Raw genomic sequence first — 24,982 nt, forward strand, 5'->3', positions numbered from 1 at the left:
TCATATCAGTTTTCTTTATGCTTTTCTTTTTCTATTAATATATAAAGTATATTGATTTTTAAAAGTTAAACTATACTCTAAGGATGATGAAAAATTGGTTGTGATCTTTTGTGACTTTTCATTCACATTTTGCTTGTTTATTCTGCTGAGGTGTGGTCTTGTTGTGCTGACCCGGAATTGATGATCCAATTGATCCAGCCTCCCAAAGTGCTGGGAAGATAGGCATAAGCCAACGACCTGGCCTCATTTATTGTTTTTCTGCTTTTGTTTAATTAGTTAATTACATAATTAAAATAGCTTCTCTCCAAGCTGGTCTTGAACTATGTAGCCAACAATGACCTTGAACTTCTGGTTCTCCTGTCTCTACCTCTGCAGTACAGGCATGTGGTCCACCATATCCAGTTCATCTTTTTTTAATTGTATGAAGGGGTTTCATTATAATATTTCATATACATATAATGCTCTTTATTCATATTCACCCCCTTCTTATCCTTACTTCCCCCACCTTTCTACTTACACATCCCTAGTAGTCTCTCTTTTACTTTCACGTTCTTTACTTTCCTCCTATCTTACTTTTTACTCTTTACAATGACTTTCTATTACCAACCTGGTCCAAGATAGTCTTTGCAGAATCCACACATGGAATTCAGAAAGGATGAATCCTTGCCTACGACTCCTGTATCACTGTGTCATCCAAGTCTAATTGTACTAATCTCTGCAGCTACTTCGGAGATACAGGATTGCCTTTGGTAATCTTGGCAGGTGGAGATAGTTTCAGGAACTTCTGTTCTCTCTTCCTACTATACCTCTAATTACAATGTCAAGAAACCAAAGAGTCTTAATCCAAATCACTGAGAATATCTGTCCAAATTACACTTAAAGAAAAAATGATATATTTTATACGGATGGGTGGTGTACTTTGAGCTTAATCTTGGGCTAATATTTAATTTATTACCTGGTTACTTAGTTCATACAACTTATCATTTACAGGAGAACCACAGTATTGTTTTTGGATTTGATAATATTAATGCCTGCTTTGACCTTTTAGATAATTTTTCTGAAATTTTTTTCCTCTACAAATGATCAGTATTGTTCCTATATGTATTTATATTTGATATATATTTACAGACCATTTTAGAATCTTTCTTCAAAGGCAACAAGATTCCCTTTCAATCGCTATATTCTGGACTTGAGAATTGACTTACATGTGGAAGACTGATGAGATGTGTTTTTCCATGTTGGTGATAGTATTAAGAGAAAACTGCTCTTTACTTTTTTCTGATTATGCAAACCAAACATCTCAGTCAAATGCCCCACCTAATTTTGTTCCTAGAAATGGCATGCAATATTAGTTAACACCATGGATTCATGCATTGCTACTCTAGCCTAGCTGCTTGTTACAGTAATTTATACCCATGCTGCCAGATGGTTAAATATTGCCACCTGGCCTCTACCAATTTAGATATTTAATCCTCATAGATAGTATGGACACTGGCTCTTCGTTATCATTTCCTACTGTCAACAAAGGCCTAAAAAAAGATAGGCACTATCTAGTTTTGTAAATGTGTTACCTGCTTTTCCAGAATATTCTGCCTTACTTACTAGAAACAATACCCTTAGAAGCTTCTTGGAGAGCACTGAGGAAGTGACTTAGTTAATACTCTCCATTTTTGTTTCTTCTGATCTGATCCCTTCTTTAATACTACACCGGAAGGTATAGTTGGTATTTCTAGTTATCAAACGTCTCTGTTGAGTCAAGGCTTCAGAGAATTATCCCCACAAACTATGGTGATATTTTATTTGTGCTGAAATGTAATTTTATTTGTATGTTAATAAATAAAGTTGCCTGGAGATGAGAGGTAAAAGCGAGCCATTAAGCAGAAGTCTGGCGGTGGTAGCACACGCCCTTAATCTGATCACATGCTAGGCAGGGTTTCTGTGTGGTCAAGGACACAGCCAAGTGTGGTGATCTGAGTCTTTAATCCCTGTACCAACCATAGAGACCAGGAGGTCTGTATAGACAGGCAGTGACGAGGAAGTCATGTGGCTGGGTTTAGAGTCAATGAGAAGGCAGAACAGGAAAGCAATAAAAAGACAAGTTACACAGGAGAAGCTCTCTCTCTCAGGAGCAGCAACGGCAGTAAGTGGTAAGCTAAAGGTAGTCTTGGCTCTTTGATAGTGCTCTGATCTCTTGGGCTTTTAACTCTGTATTTGGCTCTGTGTTTCTTTTTTTTTATTTTATTTATTTTAATTTAATTTATTTTGCAATACAATTCAGTTCTACATATCAGCCATGGATTCCCTTGTTCTCCCCCCTCCCGTCCCCCTCACCTTCCCCCCAACCCCTCCCCCCATTCCCATCTCCTCTAGGGCAAAGCCTTCCCCACAGACTGAGGTCAACCTGGTAGACTCAGTCCAGGTAGGTCTAGTCCCCTCCTCCCAGGCCGAGCCAAACAATCCTGCATAGGCCCCAGGTTTCAAACAGCCAACTCATGCAATGAGCACAAGATCTGGTCCCACTGCCTGGATGCCTCCCAAACAGATCAAGCCAATCAACTGTCTCACCCATTCGGAGGGCCTGATCCAGTGGGGACCCCTCAGCCATTGGTTCATAGTTCATGTGTTTCCATTCATTTGGCTATTTGTCCCTGTGCTTTATCCAACCTTGGTCTCAACAATTCTCGCTCATATAAACCCTCCTCATTCTCGCTAATTGGACTCCCAGAGATCCACCTGGGGCCTAGTCATGGATCTCTGCATCCAGATCCCTCAGTAGTTGGATGAGGTTTCTAGCACAACAATTAGGGTGTTTGGCCATCCCATCACCAGAGTAGGTCAGTTCGGGCTGTCTCTCGACCATTGCCAGCAGTCTGTTGTGTGGGTATCTTTGTGGATAGCATAGCAGGATACTAGACATGAAACAAGGATGACTTGTCTGCTACTCACATCACCAGGGAGGCTACCTGGAAAACAGGACCCCAAGAAAGACACAGGGATCGCCCAATGACAGAGAAATGGAATGAGATCTACATGAACAGCCTGGACATGAGTGGGGGTAATGAAAGGCGAGGGTCGAGGGAAAGAGAGCTTGGGGGAGCGGGAGATCCCAGCTGGATCAACAACAGAGAGGGAGAACAAGGAATAGGAGACCATGGTAAATGAAGACCACATGAGAATAGGAAGAAGCAAAGTGCTAGAGAGGCCCACAGAAATCCACAAAGATACCCACACAACAGACTGCTGACTCTGTGTTTCTTATTTAATACGACCATTGAGAATTTCATCTACAGCAAACTACTAGGGCAAGTATCCTCACCAAAGAATTATATCCCAAGCCAGGCAGTAGTGGCGCACGCCTTTAATCCCAGCACTTGAGAGGCAGGGGCAGGCGATCTCTGTGAGTTTGAGGCCAGTCTGGTCTACAGAGTGAGATCCAGGACAGGCCCCAAAGCTACAGAGAAACCCTGTCTCGAAAAACCAAACCAAATAAAACACACACACACACACACACACACACACAAAAAAAACAAAAAACAAAAAACAAGAATTACATCCCAAGGTATGCCCTTTCTATATAGCCTCCAAGTTCAAACCCTTAAAAATCATTGCTAAACACATTCCTTTGGTGACTGATATTAGGGTCCTCAATTTCTTTTGTAAATATTCTACTTATTTTACACATATTCTGTTTCTTCATAGAGAAAGACTTATGCATTTATGTTAGATTGTAGTGGTATCTGAGGTCTGATTCTGGTTTTAGACCTGAGTTAAGAACTCCAGGAATCCTTATGAATACAATCATCAGTCTCCTAAAGAATAAAAACTGTTTTCTCTAGGCAACAGTGAAAGTGATGACTCTTGGTCAGATGGGTTCATGGAAGTTGAGGCTGGTAAAAGGAGTTACAGTTTTCTTAGGTTTATCTTCAGGTTTCCCTATCCTGGGTGTGATAGTTGAAAAGCATGATTTTTAAAAAGTCATATATTCATTCAAAACTTCAACATGTATTTGAATATTTGAAAAAAAGGTCTTTCAAATGTATAATTAGTTAAGAATTTTGAGATGAAATTATCCTGGACTTAAAGTGGACCTATCCCTAAATGCAATGGCTGGTAACCTTGTTAGATAAGGAGAAGACACAAAAAGATAGACGCCGAAGCTGGGGCTGTACTTCCTCAAGACAAACTACAAGAGGTGAGGAAAGTGTCCCCTAGAGATTTTTACAGCTGTCGTTCTCAACCTTCCTAATACTACAACACTTTAATACAGTTCCTCATATTGTGATAACCCCTACCATAAAATTATTTTCACTGCTACAAAGTAACTGTAATTTTGCTACTGTTGTGAATCGTAATGTAAATATTCATGTTATACAATAGTCTTAGGAGATCCCTGTTAAAGGGTACATATGACAGGGTACCCATATTTCAGAGGGAACATGGTCCAACCAATAAATTGATTTCAGACTTCTGGCTTTTAGAACTATGAAAAATTAAATATTTGTTGTTTTAGGTTATTCAGTCTGTGTTCATATGTTATGGTAGCCCTAAGAAACTAATTTATAAGAACCAGGAGTAATGTTCTTTCCTAATAATTACACTGGCTTATCAAAGGGATAACAATTAGTTTCTTTATAAACAGTTCTTGAGCCCAATTTTAGCACAGTTTTCCTAAAGACGAAAGCAATAAGAGTTCCTCTGAAGATACCTTAAGATGCCCCTGGGATAAGGTAAATCAGTAATCAATATCTGGGATGATGTAGGAAGAATAAAGAACAGCCCTGAATGTCAAATAGCGCAGTGCTTAATAGTGATACAGCATGTATCTGCATGCACAAAACACTGAGTCTGATCCTCAGCACCATAAAAAAAAGTCTATCACATGACAAGAAATGTCTCTATTATGTAATTAAGGTCAGCCATTGGTGTGGAAAGGTACCTTACACTTTCCAGGTAGGCCAAACTAATAAAGTGAGTCCTTAAGAGAGGAGATGTTTCCCCAGATGTAATCAGAAAGAGTGTTATCAGGGAACAAAGCTGGGGATATGGTTCATTGTCAGCTCTAAAAACAGACAAAGGGAGCTACCAAGCAAAGGATGTGTGAAGCCTGCAGAAAGGCAAGAAAACACCCTCTTTTCCAGAAAGGAGTTCGGCTTAGTGAGGCTGTGTTGGCTTCCTGGCACACAGAACTGTAATACAGTAAAATTTTGCTGTTTTAAGCTACCACCAGTGGCTTATATATTAGTACAAGAAAGTAAGTGCTGTCAAAGGAAGCTGTTTCACCCTCATCATTATAACTGTCATTAACCCATATCATAAGTACTTGATCTCTCACTGTCTTATCTTTCCAGGAGTCCCCAATTCCAATTAACCACATGAAAATGTGCAAGTAATTATGGCTTTATTGTATGCCAGAGTTTAATGTCACTCCACTTGGTATCTTCAACAATTTTTTTGATTTTACAGAGAAGAAAATCCAACTATAAATATCCCATCAGGGGGCAACAATCTAGTCAAGGACTCAGCAAACTTTAAGAGGCTGCAGATGTTATGATTTATTATTATCTGAACCAGAGTTCTGTAGAAACAAGCCTGAGGCAAGGTTCTTATGCTAATATTTCAGGGAAAATATACTCTCTGGATTGCAGTATTAAAGGGAAAGTGAAGTGGAAGAAAGGTAACTCAAAATTATGCCAACCATTATTTCTGGGGAAAGTCAGAAGAGACACATCAATAATTATCTAGAAGGTATGGACTCGTGGCCTTGTCTCTAAATCATGACTCAGAACAACCCAGTTAAAGGGAGGAGAATAATTCATTCCCTGTCTCTTGTCTGATACTGGTTAAAGTTGCTCCATGGGAAGTTAGCGTCTCTTCACTAGAGGGCCATGTCATTTGACCCTTGTGGCAGTTTTTAAGAAGGTGGAAGGTGTACTTTCTGCTGTAGAATACCTTGTGGATCCAGAATTAGAAGAGCTAGGGGTGCTGGATATAGCTAGTGAACTTTAGGGAAGTAGTGCTGCAAGAAGTTCATTAACCCGGCCAAACCTGAAGTGAAGCAAGCAGGGACAAGTTTGAGAGACAACACTAGAGCAGCCACAAAGATGTACTCATTATTATTTCCCATATAGAACTCTCCAATCCAACAGCATCCTTTTCTGTCTGACAGAAGGATGTTCAAATTCCTTAGAAATAGTGTCTTGGAGCACAGATGTTCTGTGTTTTACTATGATATTGTCTTGTTTCTATAGGAGTCCTAACATCACTACTTTATTTCTCTTTTTAATTTTATAATTTAATTTTACATATCAGTCATGGATTCCCTGTCCTTCCTCTTCCCACCCCATCCCCCGCCCTCCCCCAATCCACCCCCTATTCCTACCTCCTCCAAGGCAAGGACTCCCCTGGGGATTCAGCTCAGCCTGGTAGATTCAGTTGAGGCAGGTCCAGTCCCCTCTTCCCTTCACCTAGGCTGAGCAAAGTGTCCCAGCATAGGCCCTAGGTTCCAAAAAGCTAGCTCATGCACTAAAACAGGTCCCAGCCCTATTTCTTTTCTTATAGCAGCATCAAGACTTCAAAGAGAAGTCTTCCCTTTCCACATTGAATTTATCTCAGAAATGTGAAAAGAAATGTTTAAATAAGAAGAAAATCTATCAACATATTCCAACAAATTAAAAAGTGAATACTTAACCCGATACATGTAGAAACCCATTTAACAAAATTCAATGTAAGTTATGATTTAAAATTGTCAGAATACTAGGAATAGATAGGACTATTTTTGTTCCTTTTTTTTTTTTTTTTTTTTTTTTTGGTTTTTCGAGACAGGGTTTCTCTGTGTAGCTTTGCGCCTTTCCTGGATCTCGAGCTGTAGCCCAGGCTGGCCTCGAACTCACAGAGATCCGCCTGGCTCTGCCTCCCGAGTGCTGGGATTAAAGGCGTGCGCCACCACCGCCCGGCTATTTTTGTTCTTTTTGTGTAAGGGGCTGAGAGTGGGGTGGAGACAGAATCTAGGGCCTCAACTTGTTAGCTAAAAGTAAACCCAGGAATAAATAATTTATATTCAATAATGTGCTAGGTTCTGGCCAACAAAACATAAGATACATATAACTATCTATGCTGGAAAAGAAGAAATAAAAATCATCCACATTTGTTATACCTTCATAAATAATTTATACCAGATAGTCTAAAGACAGATACTAAAAACAAAGCATTCATTGATGCTGCCATTTTTTTTGAAAACACAGTACTTTATATACTAACAATAATCAGCTATTATCAAACTGACTTAACAAAAATTAAGTCGGGGACAACAATATAGGCTTGGCAGGTAAAGGCACCAGCAGCCAAGTTTGATTCCAAGAACTTATATGAGAGAAGACGACCAACCCCACAAGCTGTCTTCTGATGTCCACACACACCCATGGCACATGCATGCTCCACCCCCACACATACTAAATGAAAATTGAGTTATAAATCTAAATTAGTATATAGAATTTAACTAACAAAAGAGATGTACAATTTTTATGAGGAAATATTATAAAGTTATATAAAACATAAAAGGAAGAAAAGCAAGCCAGGCAGTGGTGGCGCACCCCTTTAATTCCAGCACTCAGGAGGCAGAGGCAGGTGGATCTCTGTGAGTTTGAGGCCAACCTGGTCTACAGAGTGAGATCCAGCACAGGCACCAAAACTACACAGAGAAACCCTGTCTCAAAAAAACCCCAAAATAATAATAATAATAATAATAATAATAAAAAGAAAGAAAAGCAAATAAATCATGTTCATAAATGGAACTTGCTAAAAGTGGGAAACTTGACCCAATAAGTGGATTATTTAAATATACAAAATAAAAGTAATACCCTTATGTCAAAAACATAAAATTTATACAGAAATTAAATTTAAATTATGAAATAGGAATACTCAAAACTGACAGGAAAAGTAGAACTATGGGTTTTAACCAAGAAAGGAAAGACTTATTAAACAAAAAGCAAGATCAAAAGACTGACAAAATTGAATATAGTAAAAGCAAAACCCTAGTTCATAAGAAGGCAAGATTTACTCTGGGTGATAGACGAATACGCTACAGAGCAACACATTGGCATTGGTGTTCTGCATCAATATTCGTTTATTTTACAATCCTTTTTAATTGTCAATGCAGTTACCACACACTGCATTATTTCATAAAAACTTGGATAACACAAAAAAAGAAAACCTTTTCCCTTTTTCCCTAATACCATGTTTAGTTTCCTCTCCTAGTCAGTACATATCTACTCAGGCGTCTGTTTTTAGGCATGTAGTATACACATACAAATACAAATGCATTATTCACTTAGTTTTATGCCTCCCTACTCTGGAATTTTCTTTTTAAAGTTTGCCTTAGTGAATTTCCATTATCTGTGTGTGTATCAACACTCATTTATTTAACTTTCAGTTAATAGACATATTATTCCTTATTCACATAAATAGTATGGATATCTGAAAAGGATTATCTAAGTCAAATGATTTAAAAACGTGTCTTCACTTATTATAACGCTGTTTTCTGTGTCTTTATATATTTGCATGTCTAATCCAAATTATGAAATAACTGGGATAGTTCTATAATTTTATGATGTGTTAGCTATATCTGTATAGCTGCATAGCCTTTTCCACTGTCTAGTACTAGTAAACATTTGCCAGCCTCATGGGAAAATCACACAGCTTCATTTTTCTGACTGACAATGAGGGTGTTTCTTCCACATACCAGTAGAAATTATGCCTGTACATGAAATATAACTTTATTCATCTCAGAAAAAGTTTGTCTCATTTGCTTCTTAAGTATTTAGGACAATTTATTTTAAAATATTTTTTACTTTTTGAGATTATAATATAATTACATCATTTTCCCCTTCTCTTTTCTCCCTCCAAACTCTCCCATGTATCCCCTTGCTCTATTTTGAATTAATGGCCTTATTTTTTCACTGACGGTTGTTCCATGCATATATGTGTTTGTATATATGAATATACTCCTTGATACTTACGTACAATTTTGTATATTATGGTCAAGCTGTTGCGTCTGTCTAATGTTACTCATGTGTATGTTTTTAGGACTGACCTCTAGGTATTTAGCAGCCAGCTGCTGTGCTATTGCCTGGGGTGACTACTTCTCCCACGCTCAGCATTCTTTACTTGTACTGCAGTTCTTTGTACGTGTGAGGCCTCACAAGCTTTCGCCAGCAAAAACAAACTCTGATAATGCCTGGTTAGCACTACATTCTACTTATGGATCAAGTTAGATGTACCAAATATTGCTTCATCAGTTGAACTTGCCTTCCATGTTGGATTTTTATTAGACTACCACAATTCCCATCCTTTAAAAATAAATAATTTACTTAAGCTATACCTACAACAAATAATTTCATAATTTTTGTGTAATACTTAGTAAGAATTATACACTTAAGACATCTGTAGAGATGAGGTTTTAAAATTCAAGTTATCAACTGTTTCATTATCAAAGGCAAATTATGAAATAATCAGGATTATTCTTATAATCTGATAATGTACTGGCTACATTTGCATAGCTGTAACCAAAATATCTAGAGCTCAACTAAAGGTAGAAAAGATTTATGATTTGCAGTTTCAAACAGTCTAGTCCTCATTAGTCTTGAGGATGAGGAAGAACTGAGCTTTTCATGTCAGGGAAGGCCACAAAACAAAGAAACCACATCGAGGATGAGTCCAGAGGAGAAACAGATCTAAGAACACACCCTCGTGAGCTGCTTCTCCACCTAGACTCCATCTCCTACCTTTTCCCACCCCCAATATCGGTATTGTACAATGACGCCATCAGGGCACTGATCCATTGAGTGAGTCAGAGCCTCGTTTTCTAACCATCTCTAGAAACTCCAGCACAGGCACACACACTCAGAGCTGTGCTTCACTAATCCCTTGGAATTTATCCCAATGAAATGCATAAACACTTTCTATATTAGTGTGTATTTATAAGAAAATCAAAATTACCTAATTGATGTTACTGGATATTGGTCATGAATTTGTTAATACCAAAGTCAAATTAACAGATACATGATTCGTGAGTTTTTGGAAAATTAAAAACTTAGAGCATTAGTAGCGAGAGTATTCCATTTATTTGTTCACTTGCTCATTCACACTTTCAGTAAGTATTATTTTTAGATGCCACTGAATGCTACAAACCAATTGAGATGTTAAATTTTAAGAAGCAGTTTAAAATATCTTTTTCTAAAAATAAGGAAAACAAAAGCAAGAATAATGTAGCATACTTACTTTTCCTTCATCTCTTGGGCTATCACTTAAGTGAACAACTGGGCCCGGGTGAGTCTTGGTAGATCTGTTAAATTAATAACAATAATTTAAAACTAATCACCAGAGAAAGACAAAGAAATGAAAATTAAGCTGGAATACACCCATGTTCTCTTCATATTCACATAAAATTTTAGCTTTCTTTATGAACTACTTTCTTCTTCCTATTAAATTTAGTAAAGGAGGTTTTCTTTAATCAGGTATGAAAATCAAGTTCTACATTTAAAAATGGTACTTTAAAATTTTTTTTAAATGACCTTTCTGTGAAATATGAGTCCTTGATATTTTTAATGGGTTTATTAATACAGAGAAATGTTCCAGCCTTATGTAGTAAACCTATTTCAACCAAATTTTAAAGTGCTTACCTAATTAAAGATTTCCTTTGACATGAAGTTTCCTATGATTTTATCCCTAAAGCAAAGTACAGTGGCATCCTGGGTTTAAAAAGAAATGTTTTCGTAATTAACTAGTAATTGCTATCCTACAGAAAACTGACAACCAGGGGGAATCTAGTTCTTTGATGATGTCTAGTTTATCTGGTTATCCAGCGCAACCAATAATAAATAATTACACATATAACAGCACAATTAAAAGTTAAAAGAACCTTGTCAAGCTGGGCGGTGGTGGTGCGCTCCTTTAACCCCAGCACTCGGGAGGCAGAGACAGGCAGATCACTGTGAGTTCGAGACCAGCCTGGTCTACAGAGCGAGATCCAGGACAGGCACCAAAGCTACACAGAGAAACCCTGTCTTGAAAAAAAACAAAACAAAAAGAACCTTGTCAATCTGACCTTAAATTTATTCTACCCTGATTATCTGGCATAGTTTCTTTATAAATCTAATTTAACATGATTATTGAATATGATTATGTCATAGTTAAACATGACATGGTCTCACATAACCAAAAAATTGTTTCTCCATTTTCTACAACCCTTTTCATGATCCAATTGTGGTAGAGGGCAAGAAAGCAAAGGAACTGCATACAGGAAGGGTAATCCAATTGTGACTGAGTTGGCACAGTTCTACTTTATTTCTTAAGGACACATAAAATCCACTAAGAGCCTTCACAAAAACAGTTAAAACTATTTAAATCCTAGAAACTATTTTGAAAGTAATAAATAACTAATTCTAGGCTTCTCTTATAATGACTCCTGAAAGTGGCTCAAAGGAATACATAGATTAGATATTGAGAAATTTTGTGAATGGATTCATTCACCCAATTCACAGATGTATTTTCTCATCTAAAAATAGATATAGTACCATTGACCTTACTGAATAACCATATATACACATAATGAATAATAACATATATATATATATATATATATATATATATATATATATATATATATATACACACACACACACACTTAATGGCAAAAGATAGGTCATATTCAATAGTATGTATTGATATTGTTGTATTTGAAAATCAGAATTACTATTTATATTCTAGAGTATATTCTCAAAGAAAAGAAATTAAACAAGGCTACAAAGAATAGTTTATATAGCTTTTTTTAGTTCTATTCATATGTAATATATACTTACATATAATTGTAGTTGCTCTAGAAAGGTAAATGCTCCTGATAAATAATAATGTCCTGAATTCTTTATTAAATAATAATAGTCAACAAACCAAAACTGTCATCTGTTGAGATTGATTGAACCAACAATTTAAAGTGTATTGCATGATAAACTAGTGAAAACAATAAGATGTTTCATAAAAAAAATCTATACTTAAAACATTTGGAAACTCTAAATTAAACATAAGTATATTACCTATACAAATTCACATAGTAAGTCTATATGCAAATGCCTTCAAATATTCAATTGTTTCCAAAATTACTGATGTGCTCCATTTTTAGTCATAAGATCATATTAAAAGAATATATTTTGGAAATACAGGTCAGACTATATGCTAGACTCTTCCACCTAGAGTCTTACTGTATAATAAATGTGTTCAGGAGATAATCCAGCATTAAATTTATTTGTAATGAAATTTTAGAGTATAAAAGAGATTGTTTTTATATTAATATATCAAAAGTTAATGGGAAATTTTTATGCCGCTTTGCTACTTAAAGATAATGACTATCAACATGTTGGCATATTTTCTGTCTATTTCTCTAACATTAGCTTTCAAAACCCAAGAAAGTGTCACTAGTAAAACGTAACTTTCAGAAAAGAGACAAAGTTCTGAGATATATATTTCTAATGTATATTAACAAGTGGAGAGTGATTAAAAGACAATTCAGGAGATTGGGAGTTATTGATATTTAAATTTTTATTTATCAAGTGGAATTAATTTCTATGGAATACACTTTGGAAATACTAGTATAATTAAAATCACTGAGATTAGAAAAATAACTTGTTTTCAAAAAAGATTTAAGTTCATTAAAACTGTTTTAATTAGAACTTCAGAGAATAACAGAATACATAGGAAAATGAGTCAGAATCAAGTCAAACATATCTTACTAAGGACTTGATATGTATAAAACTAGCAACAAATAAAATTGTTTTCTTATTAAAACACAAACCAAAAAATATGTTTATATGTGCACTATGCAAATAGATACTTGAACTCCATAAAATTTTAGGTTTAAAATAGCTCACACTTTACATGTGCAGAAGATTAAATATTAATGCCAGAGCTATACCAGTAGTGCTGGAGAGATGGCTCAGTGGTTAAGAGCCCGGACTGCTCTTCTCAAGGACCTGGGTTTGTTATCTAGCCCCAACATGGCATCTCACAACCATATGTAACTCCAGTTCCAGGGGATCTCGCTCTCTCTTCTGGCCTCCACAGGCACTGCATGCATAATGTTCACTTACACACATGCAGGCAAAACACCCATACACATAAAACAATGAAACAAAACAAAGTTCAAGCTGTATTGTCAAAACATGAAGATTGAGTTAACTGCATCTCTTTGATCTCAGAACTATATTCTAACAAGGCAAGAGTTAAATTATTATCATTAATAATTATGCCTATTGCTTACAATTATTTTCATATACAACAATCCATTTTCACTATGGTTATGCTAATGTTAATTATAATAACATGAGATGATTTACATGAATAAACTGTAGTGTTATTATATTTTATTATCATTGTTGATATATGTAAGCTTTTATTATTCACAGTATGTGTAGTGTATAAAAGTACATTATTACATCTAAATTTATTTTGAAATTCTCTGTGGTTTTATTTTAGTTCAATTTCATTAAGTTAATTACACATTAGCAATAGTTATCAACTAATTATAAACTAAGGCTACATAATATATGCAATATTTTAATCAAATAAAGAGACAGCCAAGTTCAAACTTACAGTTCAATTGCCTTGTTCCACATGATGACATATCCAGAAAGAATGAAAGACTCAATGTTTACAATATGTGTATTTCCTCTTTCTGTTCCAACATAGAGCCATTTACTCTGGAAAGGTAGATGACAGTAAGTAATTCTGAAAGAAAGAAAATTATAATTAAAATATCTGAATTTTACATTTGATCAGTACATTTTCCTTACACATATTGTACTAACATTAAGTTATATTTATAAAAATGATAGGAAAACCTATGTACTGCAGTGGTATTTCCTTATTAAAAATAGAACATAGGACAAAAATAATGTATCATTTACAATAATAATGACAATCACTACTAAGAGTCTATTATAGGCATGAATTTACATGGTGTCTAGTTTTAAATTTTTTGACCAATACACAAAAGTATAAAAGCTGTAGATAATAATGGGAGCAATATGATGAAAAATATTTAAATCAGGTTTATCATTTTTAAATTATGAAAGCTTGTAAAATCTTTTCTTCCAGCATTAGTAATGGTGGTACATTATTGTCATTTATGGTCATCATACTGTGTTACAGTATTTCAGAGCTTCCTTTTCATATCTGACATATAGTATCCATTATCCAACCTTTCCCAGCTTTCCCTGACACTCTTCCTTCTTCCCTGCCCTCTGCTTTTGGTACCCACCATTCTAATCACTATTTCTAAGAGATCAACTGCACTATTTGTCATTCTGAATACAGCAATACAAGCAAGTAGATATTTCTGTTCTACATAGAAGAAACTAAGATTTTTTTCAGTAGTAGAAAACTGAACCTTATTTTCGGATATTTTTATTAACCATAATGCACACATACTCAAAATGAGAGAGGAATGTCCTGGTAATTAATACTTCTAAAACCATGACTAGGTATCTACTTTGAAAATGGAACCATGCTGGGCAGTGGTGGCGCACGCCTTTAATCCCAGCACTCGGGAGGCAGAGCCAGGTGGATCTCTGTGAGTTCGAGGCCAGCCTGGGCTACCAAGCGAGTCCCAGGAAAGGCACAAAGCTACACAGAGAAATCCTGTCTCGAAAAACGAAAAAAAAAGGAAAAAAAAAAAGAAAATGGAACCATTCTACAAGGTAATTTAAAAATTGTCTATTGAGAGATAGTTCTAAGTGTTTTACATATTATATACAAAATACAATATAAATTATAAACCTCTGTTCTATAAATGTTTAATTTTGTCTTTATAGATGCATGCATGAGGCTGAACCTACTCGCTTTATAATTGTCAAAGTCCAACAGTTAATAAGTATTAAGTGGCAAAACTGTGATGCAAACCATTCTTGTTCAGTTACAAAATTAGTATCTTCCCGCTGAGCAGTTTATTAACTGAAATACAAGTCACTTCAAAGGTAAATCAGGTACATAATGAACATCAATTTCAGAGTTCATGGAGAAGTAGTAGTTGTGTCTACATGAGAGTATAAATTACTTTGTTCAGATGCTTCGCATTTATGTAGTAGGGGAAAACTGTTAAGGTCAGAGAGGCACTTCATTCTTCCCTTTGTGTGTGTGTGTGTGTGTGTGTGTGTGTGTGTGTGTGTGTACATGTACAATGTGAGAGTGCATGTTTGTGTGTGAGGGCTGACATTGCCAGAGTGTGACTATGGAGATTGGGGACAGCCCTGGGTATTGGTCCACTCTTTCCACCTTGTTTAAGGTAGAGCTTCTCTCACCTTCCACAGTGCTGCATACTTCAGGCTAGTTGCCCGGTGGGGGCTTTCTCTTTTCCCTACCTCCCATCTTACTGTAGGCCTGCTGGAACCACAGACACGTGCCAATGCTTCTGGACTTCCTTTAGTTCCATTATTCTATTCATCTTCATAATGGGCTTTCTGGTTAGCTCTGAGAACTCTTCCATGGCTAGCGCCATAAGGACTACTACATATGTAATGTGAAGGGTAATGAGTCATTTATTAACACTGTAATTACTCTTCCAACTTGGATTCATTGTGCTCTTCTAGACACTATTAAAAAGACAATAAATTCGCAGATAATCTCTTTCCAGAACATGTTACTGCATCAAATATTTTCTGGAGTTTACCTGGAAGACTATCTAGTAAACTATTAGAAGAGCTGAACAAAATTTTGACATTAGGCAAATAGATCAACTTTAAAAAGAATGTGAAAGGTAAGTTCCATTTGTATAATACATGTAAGAGTTAAACTTATGAGTGCAATTGTACACAAAAATCAACAGTGAACAGCCAGTGTGTCCATTGCATATTCTCAGCCTGTCACACTGAATGTTTCAATATCCTATCCTCTAAACCAAATGTTATCTATTCTGAAGAAAACTCTAGGAATATGATATTAATAACACTAGAAACCTGCTATGATATAGCCTTGCAAAGTTAATTGATTTTCTAATTAATGAGTAACCTACATGATACTGGAAATCTTTGACTAAAACATGAAGTCTAGAATTGCTGTCTCCAAAGGATATTTACTAATATTACATAGGAAATAACTTGATGGTCATGTTTCTAGGCAATGAATGATCAATTTAACCTTTAATGGAAATAGAAACTCATTTTAAAGAAGATATAAGATCACAGGGAGGTCTTCTAAATCACAGGGAGACAGAGTAAAAAAATCTCAGAGCTTTAAACACGACATGAGGAAACCTCAATATGACAGTCATCTGGGCATTTAGCACATAAAATCTGAGAACTGCCAGGTTCAGTAATGAAACCTGAAGCAGGGGGTACAATTCCAATGCAAACCGACCTTCTAGAAAAGGAAGAATGAAATACAGGAAGAAAATCCCAACAGAAAAAGAACTAGCGTGGAAAGTAACTCTTTAATGAGTAAGTAAAGAGAAACTAGACAAAGTCTCATGTACTACTCATCGTTCATCTGTTGTACAGGATTCTAATAATCATTCAAGATTTCCAAACTTTATCTGAATAAAACAGTGTGACTTATTTAAGATGAATGATATGGACAAAGGGTGTGATTATACTTGTTATGTGTACTTGATAATCCTATTAATTGATAACTTTATACAACTTAATTTTTTATTCATAAGTCTTTATTTGTAACTTATTTTGAGTACCACCATCTGATATATAAATAATTTTGATCTGTTATATTTAAGCCTTGGAAAAATAATCTTGTTCCCCTGTCCATATTAAATATCACAAAGCATTTAAGACGTTCTTAGCTTTCCATCTATTCAGTTTCACTGAGACTTTATAAAAACTATTATCACACACACACACAGTACACACACACAACCACCACCATCCTTTTCATCTAATACATATGTTATGAAAGATAAAAACAAATATGTAAGAAAAATAAAAAAAAGTGTGTTAATGTCTATAAAAATTTCAAAAGAGGCTTATTGGAGAGTAAGGAAAATTAAGGAAATGAAATTTCTATTTACTATTAAAGGTCCATATACAAAATAAGCATTTTTCACACGTAAATAATGGATGTACTTTCAAAGTTATTTCCTGATCCTCACTTAGGACTCAATTTAGAAATTTGGTAATTTATGTGACATTTGAATTTTTATAACATGACAATATAAATATGGGTTTGATGCCAAGTTCTTTCAAGTTTGATGTGTTTGTACTTTGTATTTTTTCACCACTTATATTAATCTGAACTGCTTTAAACTGTTCCATAGCACATTATATCTTATTTTAACAATAATTTGATGTGAATGAATTTTTAAATGATTTTTATGATGGTTAGATTTTTTAAACAGTGTTGAGCATTAAACACATTCTAGGTAAGTGCTCTACCATTGAGCTATATCTTTGGACCTGATGTTGTGTATCTGTTCAGATTTTTACAAAATTATAAAGTACAGAGGAAGTACCTGCCCTAAATATGAATGATGCTATCCTATACCTGGAAGTCTGGATAAAATAGAAGAGGAGAAGAGAAAAAGCCTGTTGTCTTAGGCATATACTCTCTCTGTATCCTGGCTTCTATGAGATGCGTCATTTTGCTCTTCTACATCCTTATGCCATGATGTTCTGCCTCCCCACGGTGCAGAAACAGTCAGGTGATCATGGGCTGAAACATCTGAAACCAGGAGCCTAAATCAATTTTTACTCCTTTGTTCCCTGAGGTGATTGTGTGTTACAAAATGTCTAACACATGAATAGTACACTTCTGATATGTCAGCAATCCACAACAAAATCAAACTATTTGGTACTAACATAATCATAAATACAAATCCAACTTTGTGAACTGAACCTACATAGCAGCATTTTTTTTATAAAACAATCTGTTCAAATCATTTAGGATATTAGTATTAATTTAATATAAAATAAAAACACTCCAAGTAAAAGTTACTGTAGAAAATTCACAACCCCAGATCATGACCATAGTCTTCAGTTTAAGAAATAGTGTCATAATTCATAAGCAAAAAACTATTTTAAAAAGAAAATGTTACTAAATCATTGTTCTGTAAGAGATTCACTGGAGCAAGGCATAGTGCTACATGCCTTTAACCAGAGCACTTAAGAGGCAGAGGCAGGTGGATCTGTGAGTTCAAGGCTAGCCTGGCTATGTAGAGAGACCCTGTATGATAGATAGATAGATAGATAGATAGATAGATAGATAGATAGATAGATAGAAAAAAAGAAATTTATTGGGATAGTTTGAATTTGAAGGTCTTCTTTCCAACAAGTTCCAATATTTATCTGGGGCTATTTCTCATGTAGGTGCCAGTAAATTCTTGAATTTCAGGCATAATGACTTATGGTGATATTTTATTTTGTACTAAAATGTTATTTGTATGTTAATAAATAAAGTTGCCCAGGGGTCAGAGCTATTAGCAAGCCATAGGAAAACTGGGCGGTGGTGATGCACGCCTTTAATCCCAGCACTTGGTAGGCAGAGCTAGGTAGATTTCTGTGTGTTCAGGGATACAGCCAGCATTGGAGACACACGCCTTTAATCTCAATACCAACCATAGAAGATCTGGAGGTCTGTACAGACAGGCAGTGACGCGGCGGTCATGTAGTTGGGTTTACAACCAATGAGAAGGCAGAACCGAAAGTCTTTATAAAGACTTTAACACAGGAAGTAGTTCTCTTTCGGAGAGGTAGGACCACCACAGGAGGAAGGGTAAGGTTTTAGCTCTTAGCTCTGACCTCTTGGCTTTCTTCTTTGCATTGGTTCTGTGTTTCTTATTTAATAAGATGGTTGGTTACATCTACAATGACTCTAGTCATAATGCAACTAAGACCTTAGCCTCTTATAGAATATTTGTAATTGCACTACCTAACTCAGATATGCTGAATCAAGTGTATATTGAGCTGCAGGTGGAAAACTACACCAGAAATGGTGTCCAGTATTTCTGAGACAGTATCTACTAATAATGTTTAAAACTATTTTGGAAAGATTTTGATGCACATCCACTAAATTATGCCAATATTTTAAGAATTTTAAATCTGAGGTAATAAACACCTAATTTTAGTGTGTGTTCTAAGATTCTAGGCACAGAATTTATAATTCATTAGGTATGCATGGTAGTAATAACATCAGGTGCATAATAACCTGAAATTTTATTTCATTTTTTAAAAACATCTTCAATCCTTGCTATTCATGTAAGATGACTGACCAGCAGCATCAAAGACTACCTAAACATGTATCACAAACTTATACAGTGATGCCTCACTCCAGACTTTCTAAATCACAAACTGCATTTTAAGAAGGAAGCACCAACTGGGTCTCAACCATGTTCAGATTTATATGGCAAGCTTTATTAGACAATCTACAGAACAGATTGGAAGAAGCCTTTTCTGTGGTCAAATGATGACTGCTTAGTTTCCAAACTTCAACTTTCAGGAGAGGAGCTGAAATTATTGTTATGATGGTAGAGATGTAGCTAGGTGGTCCCCTAAAACCATTTGAAGATGAAATGATGAACAAAGGAGCAAAAGAAAGAGCACTGAGGATGATAATGACAATAACTAAAAACACAGCAGTCAGAAAAGTGATAGTGTCCCTGTAGTATCTGAAGCCCAAATACTGATAGGCAGGAATTTTAGCAGAAAATTTAACCCATAAAAAAAGAAAATTTTCCTTAAGTAAAACAATCTCATGATTTATCTATACTGTACTATATATACTATACTATCTAACTCTACTATCTAGAACTATTATACAAAAGACCAAATTAAAAATGAATGAATATTCAGCTAAATTCCTTTCATAGTCTTAGTGGACTATCAACCAACTAATTTGTTAATAAAAGCCTCACTCAATCACTTGCCATTGTTTGGGGAAACATCTAATATAACACAAGCTAAGTCAAATTTCTGCAACTATTAGAGTGACTTACCAATAACTCAAGTTAGAGATGGCAAACATATTCTGTGAAGCATTAAAATACGATATTTTGGGCTTTAAATACCACACAGTTTGCATTACAACTACTCAATCTTTACACAGTAGTACAAAAATAGCCACAGACAACACACACATTAACAAGCAGAACTATATTCCAACAAAGTTTTATTCCTAAAAGGAAGCATGGCCACATTAGCTATGCATGACACAGTTTGGGATCTAATCATTAATTTTTCTACTTTTATTTGGCTATGTAGTTTCATACAAATTTATTAGCTGAAATTATTAAGAAAACTACTTTAAATAGTTTACTTTTTCCATGAAAATTATGGCATATTTATCCTATTTTTTAGTATATTACTTCTTGGGACAAGCAAGAAATATAAGATCAAAATGCTATGCATTCTCAATTTACATTGCTAAAAATAAACTAGAAATAATGATTAGCACACATAAGATTAATTAACATAATAACTACTTCATGTTTAATATGTACCCATACTTAGATGCTAGAGACACACAACTTATCAGGCACATCTGTACCCCTTTGGAAATTTAAAATTTAAGAGAACATTTGACAAAATTGAATGATAGTTTTATTATTTTAATTTATCTATACAAATAAAGTAAAATCAGACACACATTTGTCTTAAATACCTAAACTAATTTCCTCATTGCAATTTAAATTACAAATGTTTTACAGATTGTTACTTGATTTGTTTTTCTTCTTTATGTCTTTTGAGATAGATTCATAATACATCCAAGGATGGCTTCAGTTTCTCAATCTGTCTAGTCTCTGAAAGTTTGGGCTATAGAGTGCATCATCATGACAAGCTCTGTTACTTGATTTTTATTTTTGTTTAAGATAATTAATCACCTAATGTCCTATAACTTTTCACTTAAACAACATATGTCATTTGTAAGGCAAGCATTTTATGTTATACTTGCTAAGGATTACATTCTCTGTACTTTCTTACTCAAATTTTAAAAACAGGTTAATTCTATGACGTAAAAGCAGTTATCAAAAGGGAAAAGGTTTCAGTTGATCATTTTCTTGTCTACTGTAAGAAGTATATCAAGGTGTTTAATTACACAGTTAAGATATAATTATACATGCCAGTACCATGGAGTGAAAATTTGTATAATAAAAATTGTATTAATTTAGGATATAGAGAAAGTTCTGAATTTTGGTTCTAAAAAGCATCAACTAGTAAACATATAGTTTAAAAAGGTTGGTTTAATAATTGCTTAAACCAAAAAAAAGAGTTTTGCTTACCCTTAAATTTCAATAAAAATCAATAATTCTACCCTATAATCGAGGACTATAAAATTACATATAATGTTAATTATAATATACTCATTTATACCATCCATGTATTATATAACATTACAATTTATTCAAAAATTTATATCTTTTACATTTAAAAATTATTGATCAACTAGAATTTACATCTAGGAACTGGTGTCTGGATTAGTAAAATTTTTGAAAATCATAGCATGCAAGTATGCTAGGGTTAGTAGTGATATCAAAGCAGGGAGCAATTTTATTAACTTGTAGTTTGAACAATCTTATTTTGGAAGAGAGACTAGGTATCTTCTATGGCTACATAAAATACACGTGGAAATAATATATAAGGAAGTTACAAAACAAACTTAAATTTTTGGGTTAGCGTTAATAAATTTTCAAAGGACTGGTTCTTTCCAAATGGGTTAAATTTATGAGGTGCCTGTCATCTTCACTATTAGCATGCCTGGATGTAGAATTGACTAGGAGACAGGCCACTCGGGGGAAGACCTGCCCTGAAGATGGGTGGCATCATTGCATTGGGCTGGGGTCCCAGAGGGAATAAAAAGGAAGAGAGAAGAAACCAAACTAAGCACCAGCACTTATCTCTGGTTCCTGACTGTGGACACAAATGACTCATGTTCCCGCTGCCATGCCTTCCCACTATGATGAATCACACCCTCAGATCAGAAGTCAAAATACCCTTCCATCATTAAGCTGCTTTATTTCAGATGGTTCATCACGGCAAAGAGATGTGATCAGTCGATAAGCAATATTTTAACATGATCTGAAGAGAAACTGACTATAAAAGGAGGGTATTTCACGGTCAGAAAAAAACCTGGTACAAGGTAAACTCCCAGTAATCTACAAGGAGGACCCCAGCCAAGACTCCTAACAACAGTGAATTTGTAGCCTGAACTGGTCATCTTCTGTGACCAGTGGAGGGATTGAGACACCAACCCAGCCACATAACCTTCGACCTACAGTCTGTCCTGCCTATGGGATGTGCTGGGGTAAGGGTGGTGCAGAGACTGTGGGAGTGGCCAACCAATGACTGGTCCAGCTAGAGACCCATGCCGGGAAAGTGAGCCCATCCCTGACTGCCTGGACTGCCAGGACCCAGAGACTTAGGATAGAACCAAACACGGATGGACGGGGGGAAAGTCGATGTAATGATGTCTCTTGGTATTCTGCTATACTCATAGATTGGTGTCTAGCCCAATTGTCATCAGAGAGATTTCACTCAGCAGCTGATGGAAACAGATGCAGAGACTCACAGTCAAACATTAGGTCGATCTCAGAGAATCCTGCTGAAGAGAGGTAGGAAGAACTGTAGGAGCCAGAAGAGTCAAGGTATCACAAGAAAACCCACAGAATCAACTAACCTGGGCTCATAGGAGCTCACAGATTATGAATAGACAACCAGGGAGCTTGCATGGGACTGACCTAGGCCCTCTACATATTATGTGACAGTTGTGTGGCTTGGTCTTCTTGTGAGACTCTAAACAGTAGAAGCAGGGCTGTCTCTGACTCTTTTTCTGGATTTTGGAACCCTATTCCTCATACTGGGTTGCCTTGCCCAGCCTTAATACAAGGCAAGGTGCTTAGTCTTACTACAACTTGATATGCCATGTTTTGTCCATATCCATGGGAGGCCTGCTCTTTCCTGAATAGAACAGGGGGAGTGGGAGAAGAGGAGGGAGAGGACACTGTGGTCGGGATGTAAAATAAATAAATAAATAAATAAATAAATAAATAAATAAATAAATAAATATTAATAAAATATTTTTACACGTGATCTTATATTTAAAAAGACAACTCTTTCAGTGGATGACTTTCAGATTCTTCTCAGTTTTCAGTGGTAAAAGAGTGAATTAGTTTTTTCACCTAAGACAGAAAAAAATCAAGGCAGCCCATTCTTACCATTCACATGTAGCGTTATCTAGACAGTTTGGTAAGACAGGAAAAAATAGTTTAATAATAATAGTCTTATAATTTTAAATTATATATTTTTCTCCATTTTCAGATAATATGCTTTTTTAAGTATATGATTCCAAGAAGCCTACAAAACAAATTCCTAGAACTAAGGCTGGTTCATAAATTGTAAGGCCAGGGGCAAAATACAACTATAGGGCATTTTATTTAAAAACAAAGAAAATGAATAATAAAATATACAACTTTTTCATTAGAGTTTCTCTCTTGACTTTTCATCCTTGTTTTTCTAAAGAAAAATTAAAAATTTATATATCAAAATGAATTAACATTCATTTTATATTGTGTGCCAGCAGTTTCAAATTCAAACAAAATGATATACATAACTCATATGCTTAGTTATTGAAATAATTTATATTTTATAGTTTATATATATTATAAATATATATATATAATTCTCATCAAAGCACAAGCATTTCACAAGCTAGAATGTACTTTTCTTTCACTTGCTTGCACACCATCATTACTGTCAACATTTGGCTTCCTGGTGTGCAGGGAAGACTTGGAAGAAAAACAAACTGTGGTTGCTCTGTAACTTTTCTGTGTCATTATGATAAGTTAGGGGATCATAATTATCATCATCAGAAAGAGGAAATGAACATGAACAAAAGGCAGTAAGACAGGGTATTGCTTAGAATGCCACTGCCATCATTTTTTTTTTATTTGAAGCAAACTGTAGTCTGTATGAAAACTATGGCCCTGTCTTAGTTAAGATTTCTATTGCTGTGACATAACACCATAACCAAAAATAAACGCTTCCTTCCCCAAGTTGATTTCTCTCACAGCTTTAAGTTCATCATCCAGGAAAATTGGGGCAAGAACCCAAGGGAAGAACCAGGAGTCAGGAACTGACTCAGAAGCCATTGGAGGAGTGCTGCTTACTGGCTTGCTTTTCACGGCTTGCTCAGCCTGCTTTCTTATAGAATCTAGGACCACCAGACCAGGAATTGCATCACTCACAATGGGCTGGGCCCTCCCATATCAATTACTAATTAAGAAAATGCACTGTGTGCCTGCCTATAGCTTGATCTTATGGAGGTATTTTCTCGACTGAGAATCCTTCTTCCCAAATGATTCTAGCTCATGTCTAAACTGACATAAGACTTACCACCACAGGCCCTTTAGGGTTGTCTGTTTTCTCTATTATAGACCTGATACATTGCCTTGTGCTTATTTAAAAATACACACTGTGATTACCTTAGAATCACAAATATCACAACACTATATGTGAACAACATGACAAAACAGAGTGGAGTTTCATATTGTCACATTCCTGTTTATGAATACGTTCTACTGTTATACTAGACCACTTACAAAAGTCAAATACAAAGATAAAATTATTTTAAAAATTCAGGACAGTGAGAGCAGAAAGTTTAACAAAGCATAGGTACTTCTAATCTCAGGTCCCCAAACACGACATTAAGTTTTTGGATGATATATGATGAACACTGAAAATGCATTAGGTAAGAACGGTGTGGAAAGAAATAGCAGAAGACATATTATGTCTCTGTTCAAAGCATGCTACTCAGTCCTATATTTAGAACATTTATAGAACTCAAGTTCAAAGATAAGATGAAGAATCCAGATAGTGAGAGCAGAGCATTTGAACAAGCACAGTCACAGAGACTTCAGAGCACAGTCCCTGTCCTACAGCATAGGTCCTATGCACATAAATCTGTCTGAACCTAAAACACTTTGGTAAATTTAGTGAAATGTAAA

At 35.3% G+C, this 24,982-nt stretch overlaps 1 protein-coding gene across 14 annotated transcripts in view; it reads right to left on the reverse strand.

The window, feature by feature from the left end:
- Nucleotides 1-24,982, reverse strand: part of Stxbp5l (syntaxin binding protein 5L) — a 239,596-nt gene that overhangs the window by 119,915 nt on the left and 94,699 nt on the right. For 13 of the 14 annotated variants that reach the window (XM_052740647.1, XM_052740651.1, XM_052740643.1 and 10 more), the window contains exons 6-7: nt 13,639-13,773; nt 10,276-10,339 (exon numbers count right to left, since the gene is read on the reverse strand). In XM_052740647.1, coding sequence (XP_052596607.1) covers nt 10,276-10,339; nt 13,639-13,773 — 199 coding nt within the window. The remainder of the gene's footprint in view (nt 1-10,275; nt 10,340-13,638; nt 13,774-24,982) is intronic. The other variant, XM_052740657.1, reaches the window with a different exon arrangement.

The sequence above is a fragment of the Peromyscus californicus genome, unplaced genomic scaffold, assembly GCF_007827085.1.
Source record: "Peromyscus californicus insignis strain IS unplaced genomic scaffold, ASM782708v3 Scaffold_16__1_contigs__length_79575227, whole genome shotgun sequence".
Classification (NCBI taxonomy): Eukaryota; Metazoa; Chordata; class Mammalia; order Rodentia; family Cricetidae; genus Peromyscus; species Peromyscus californicus.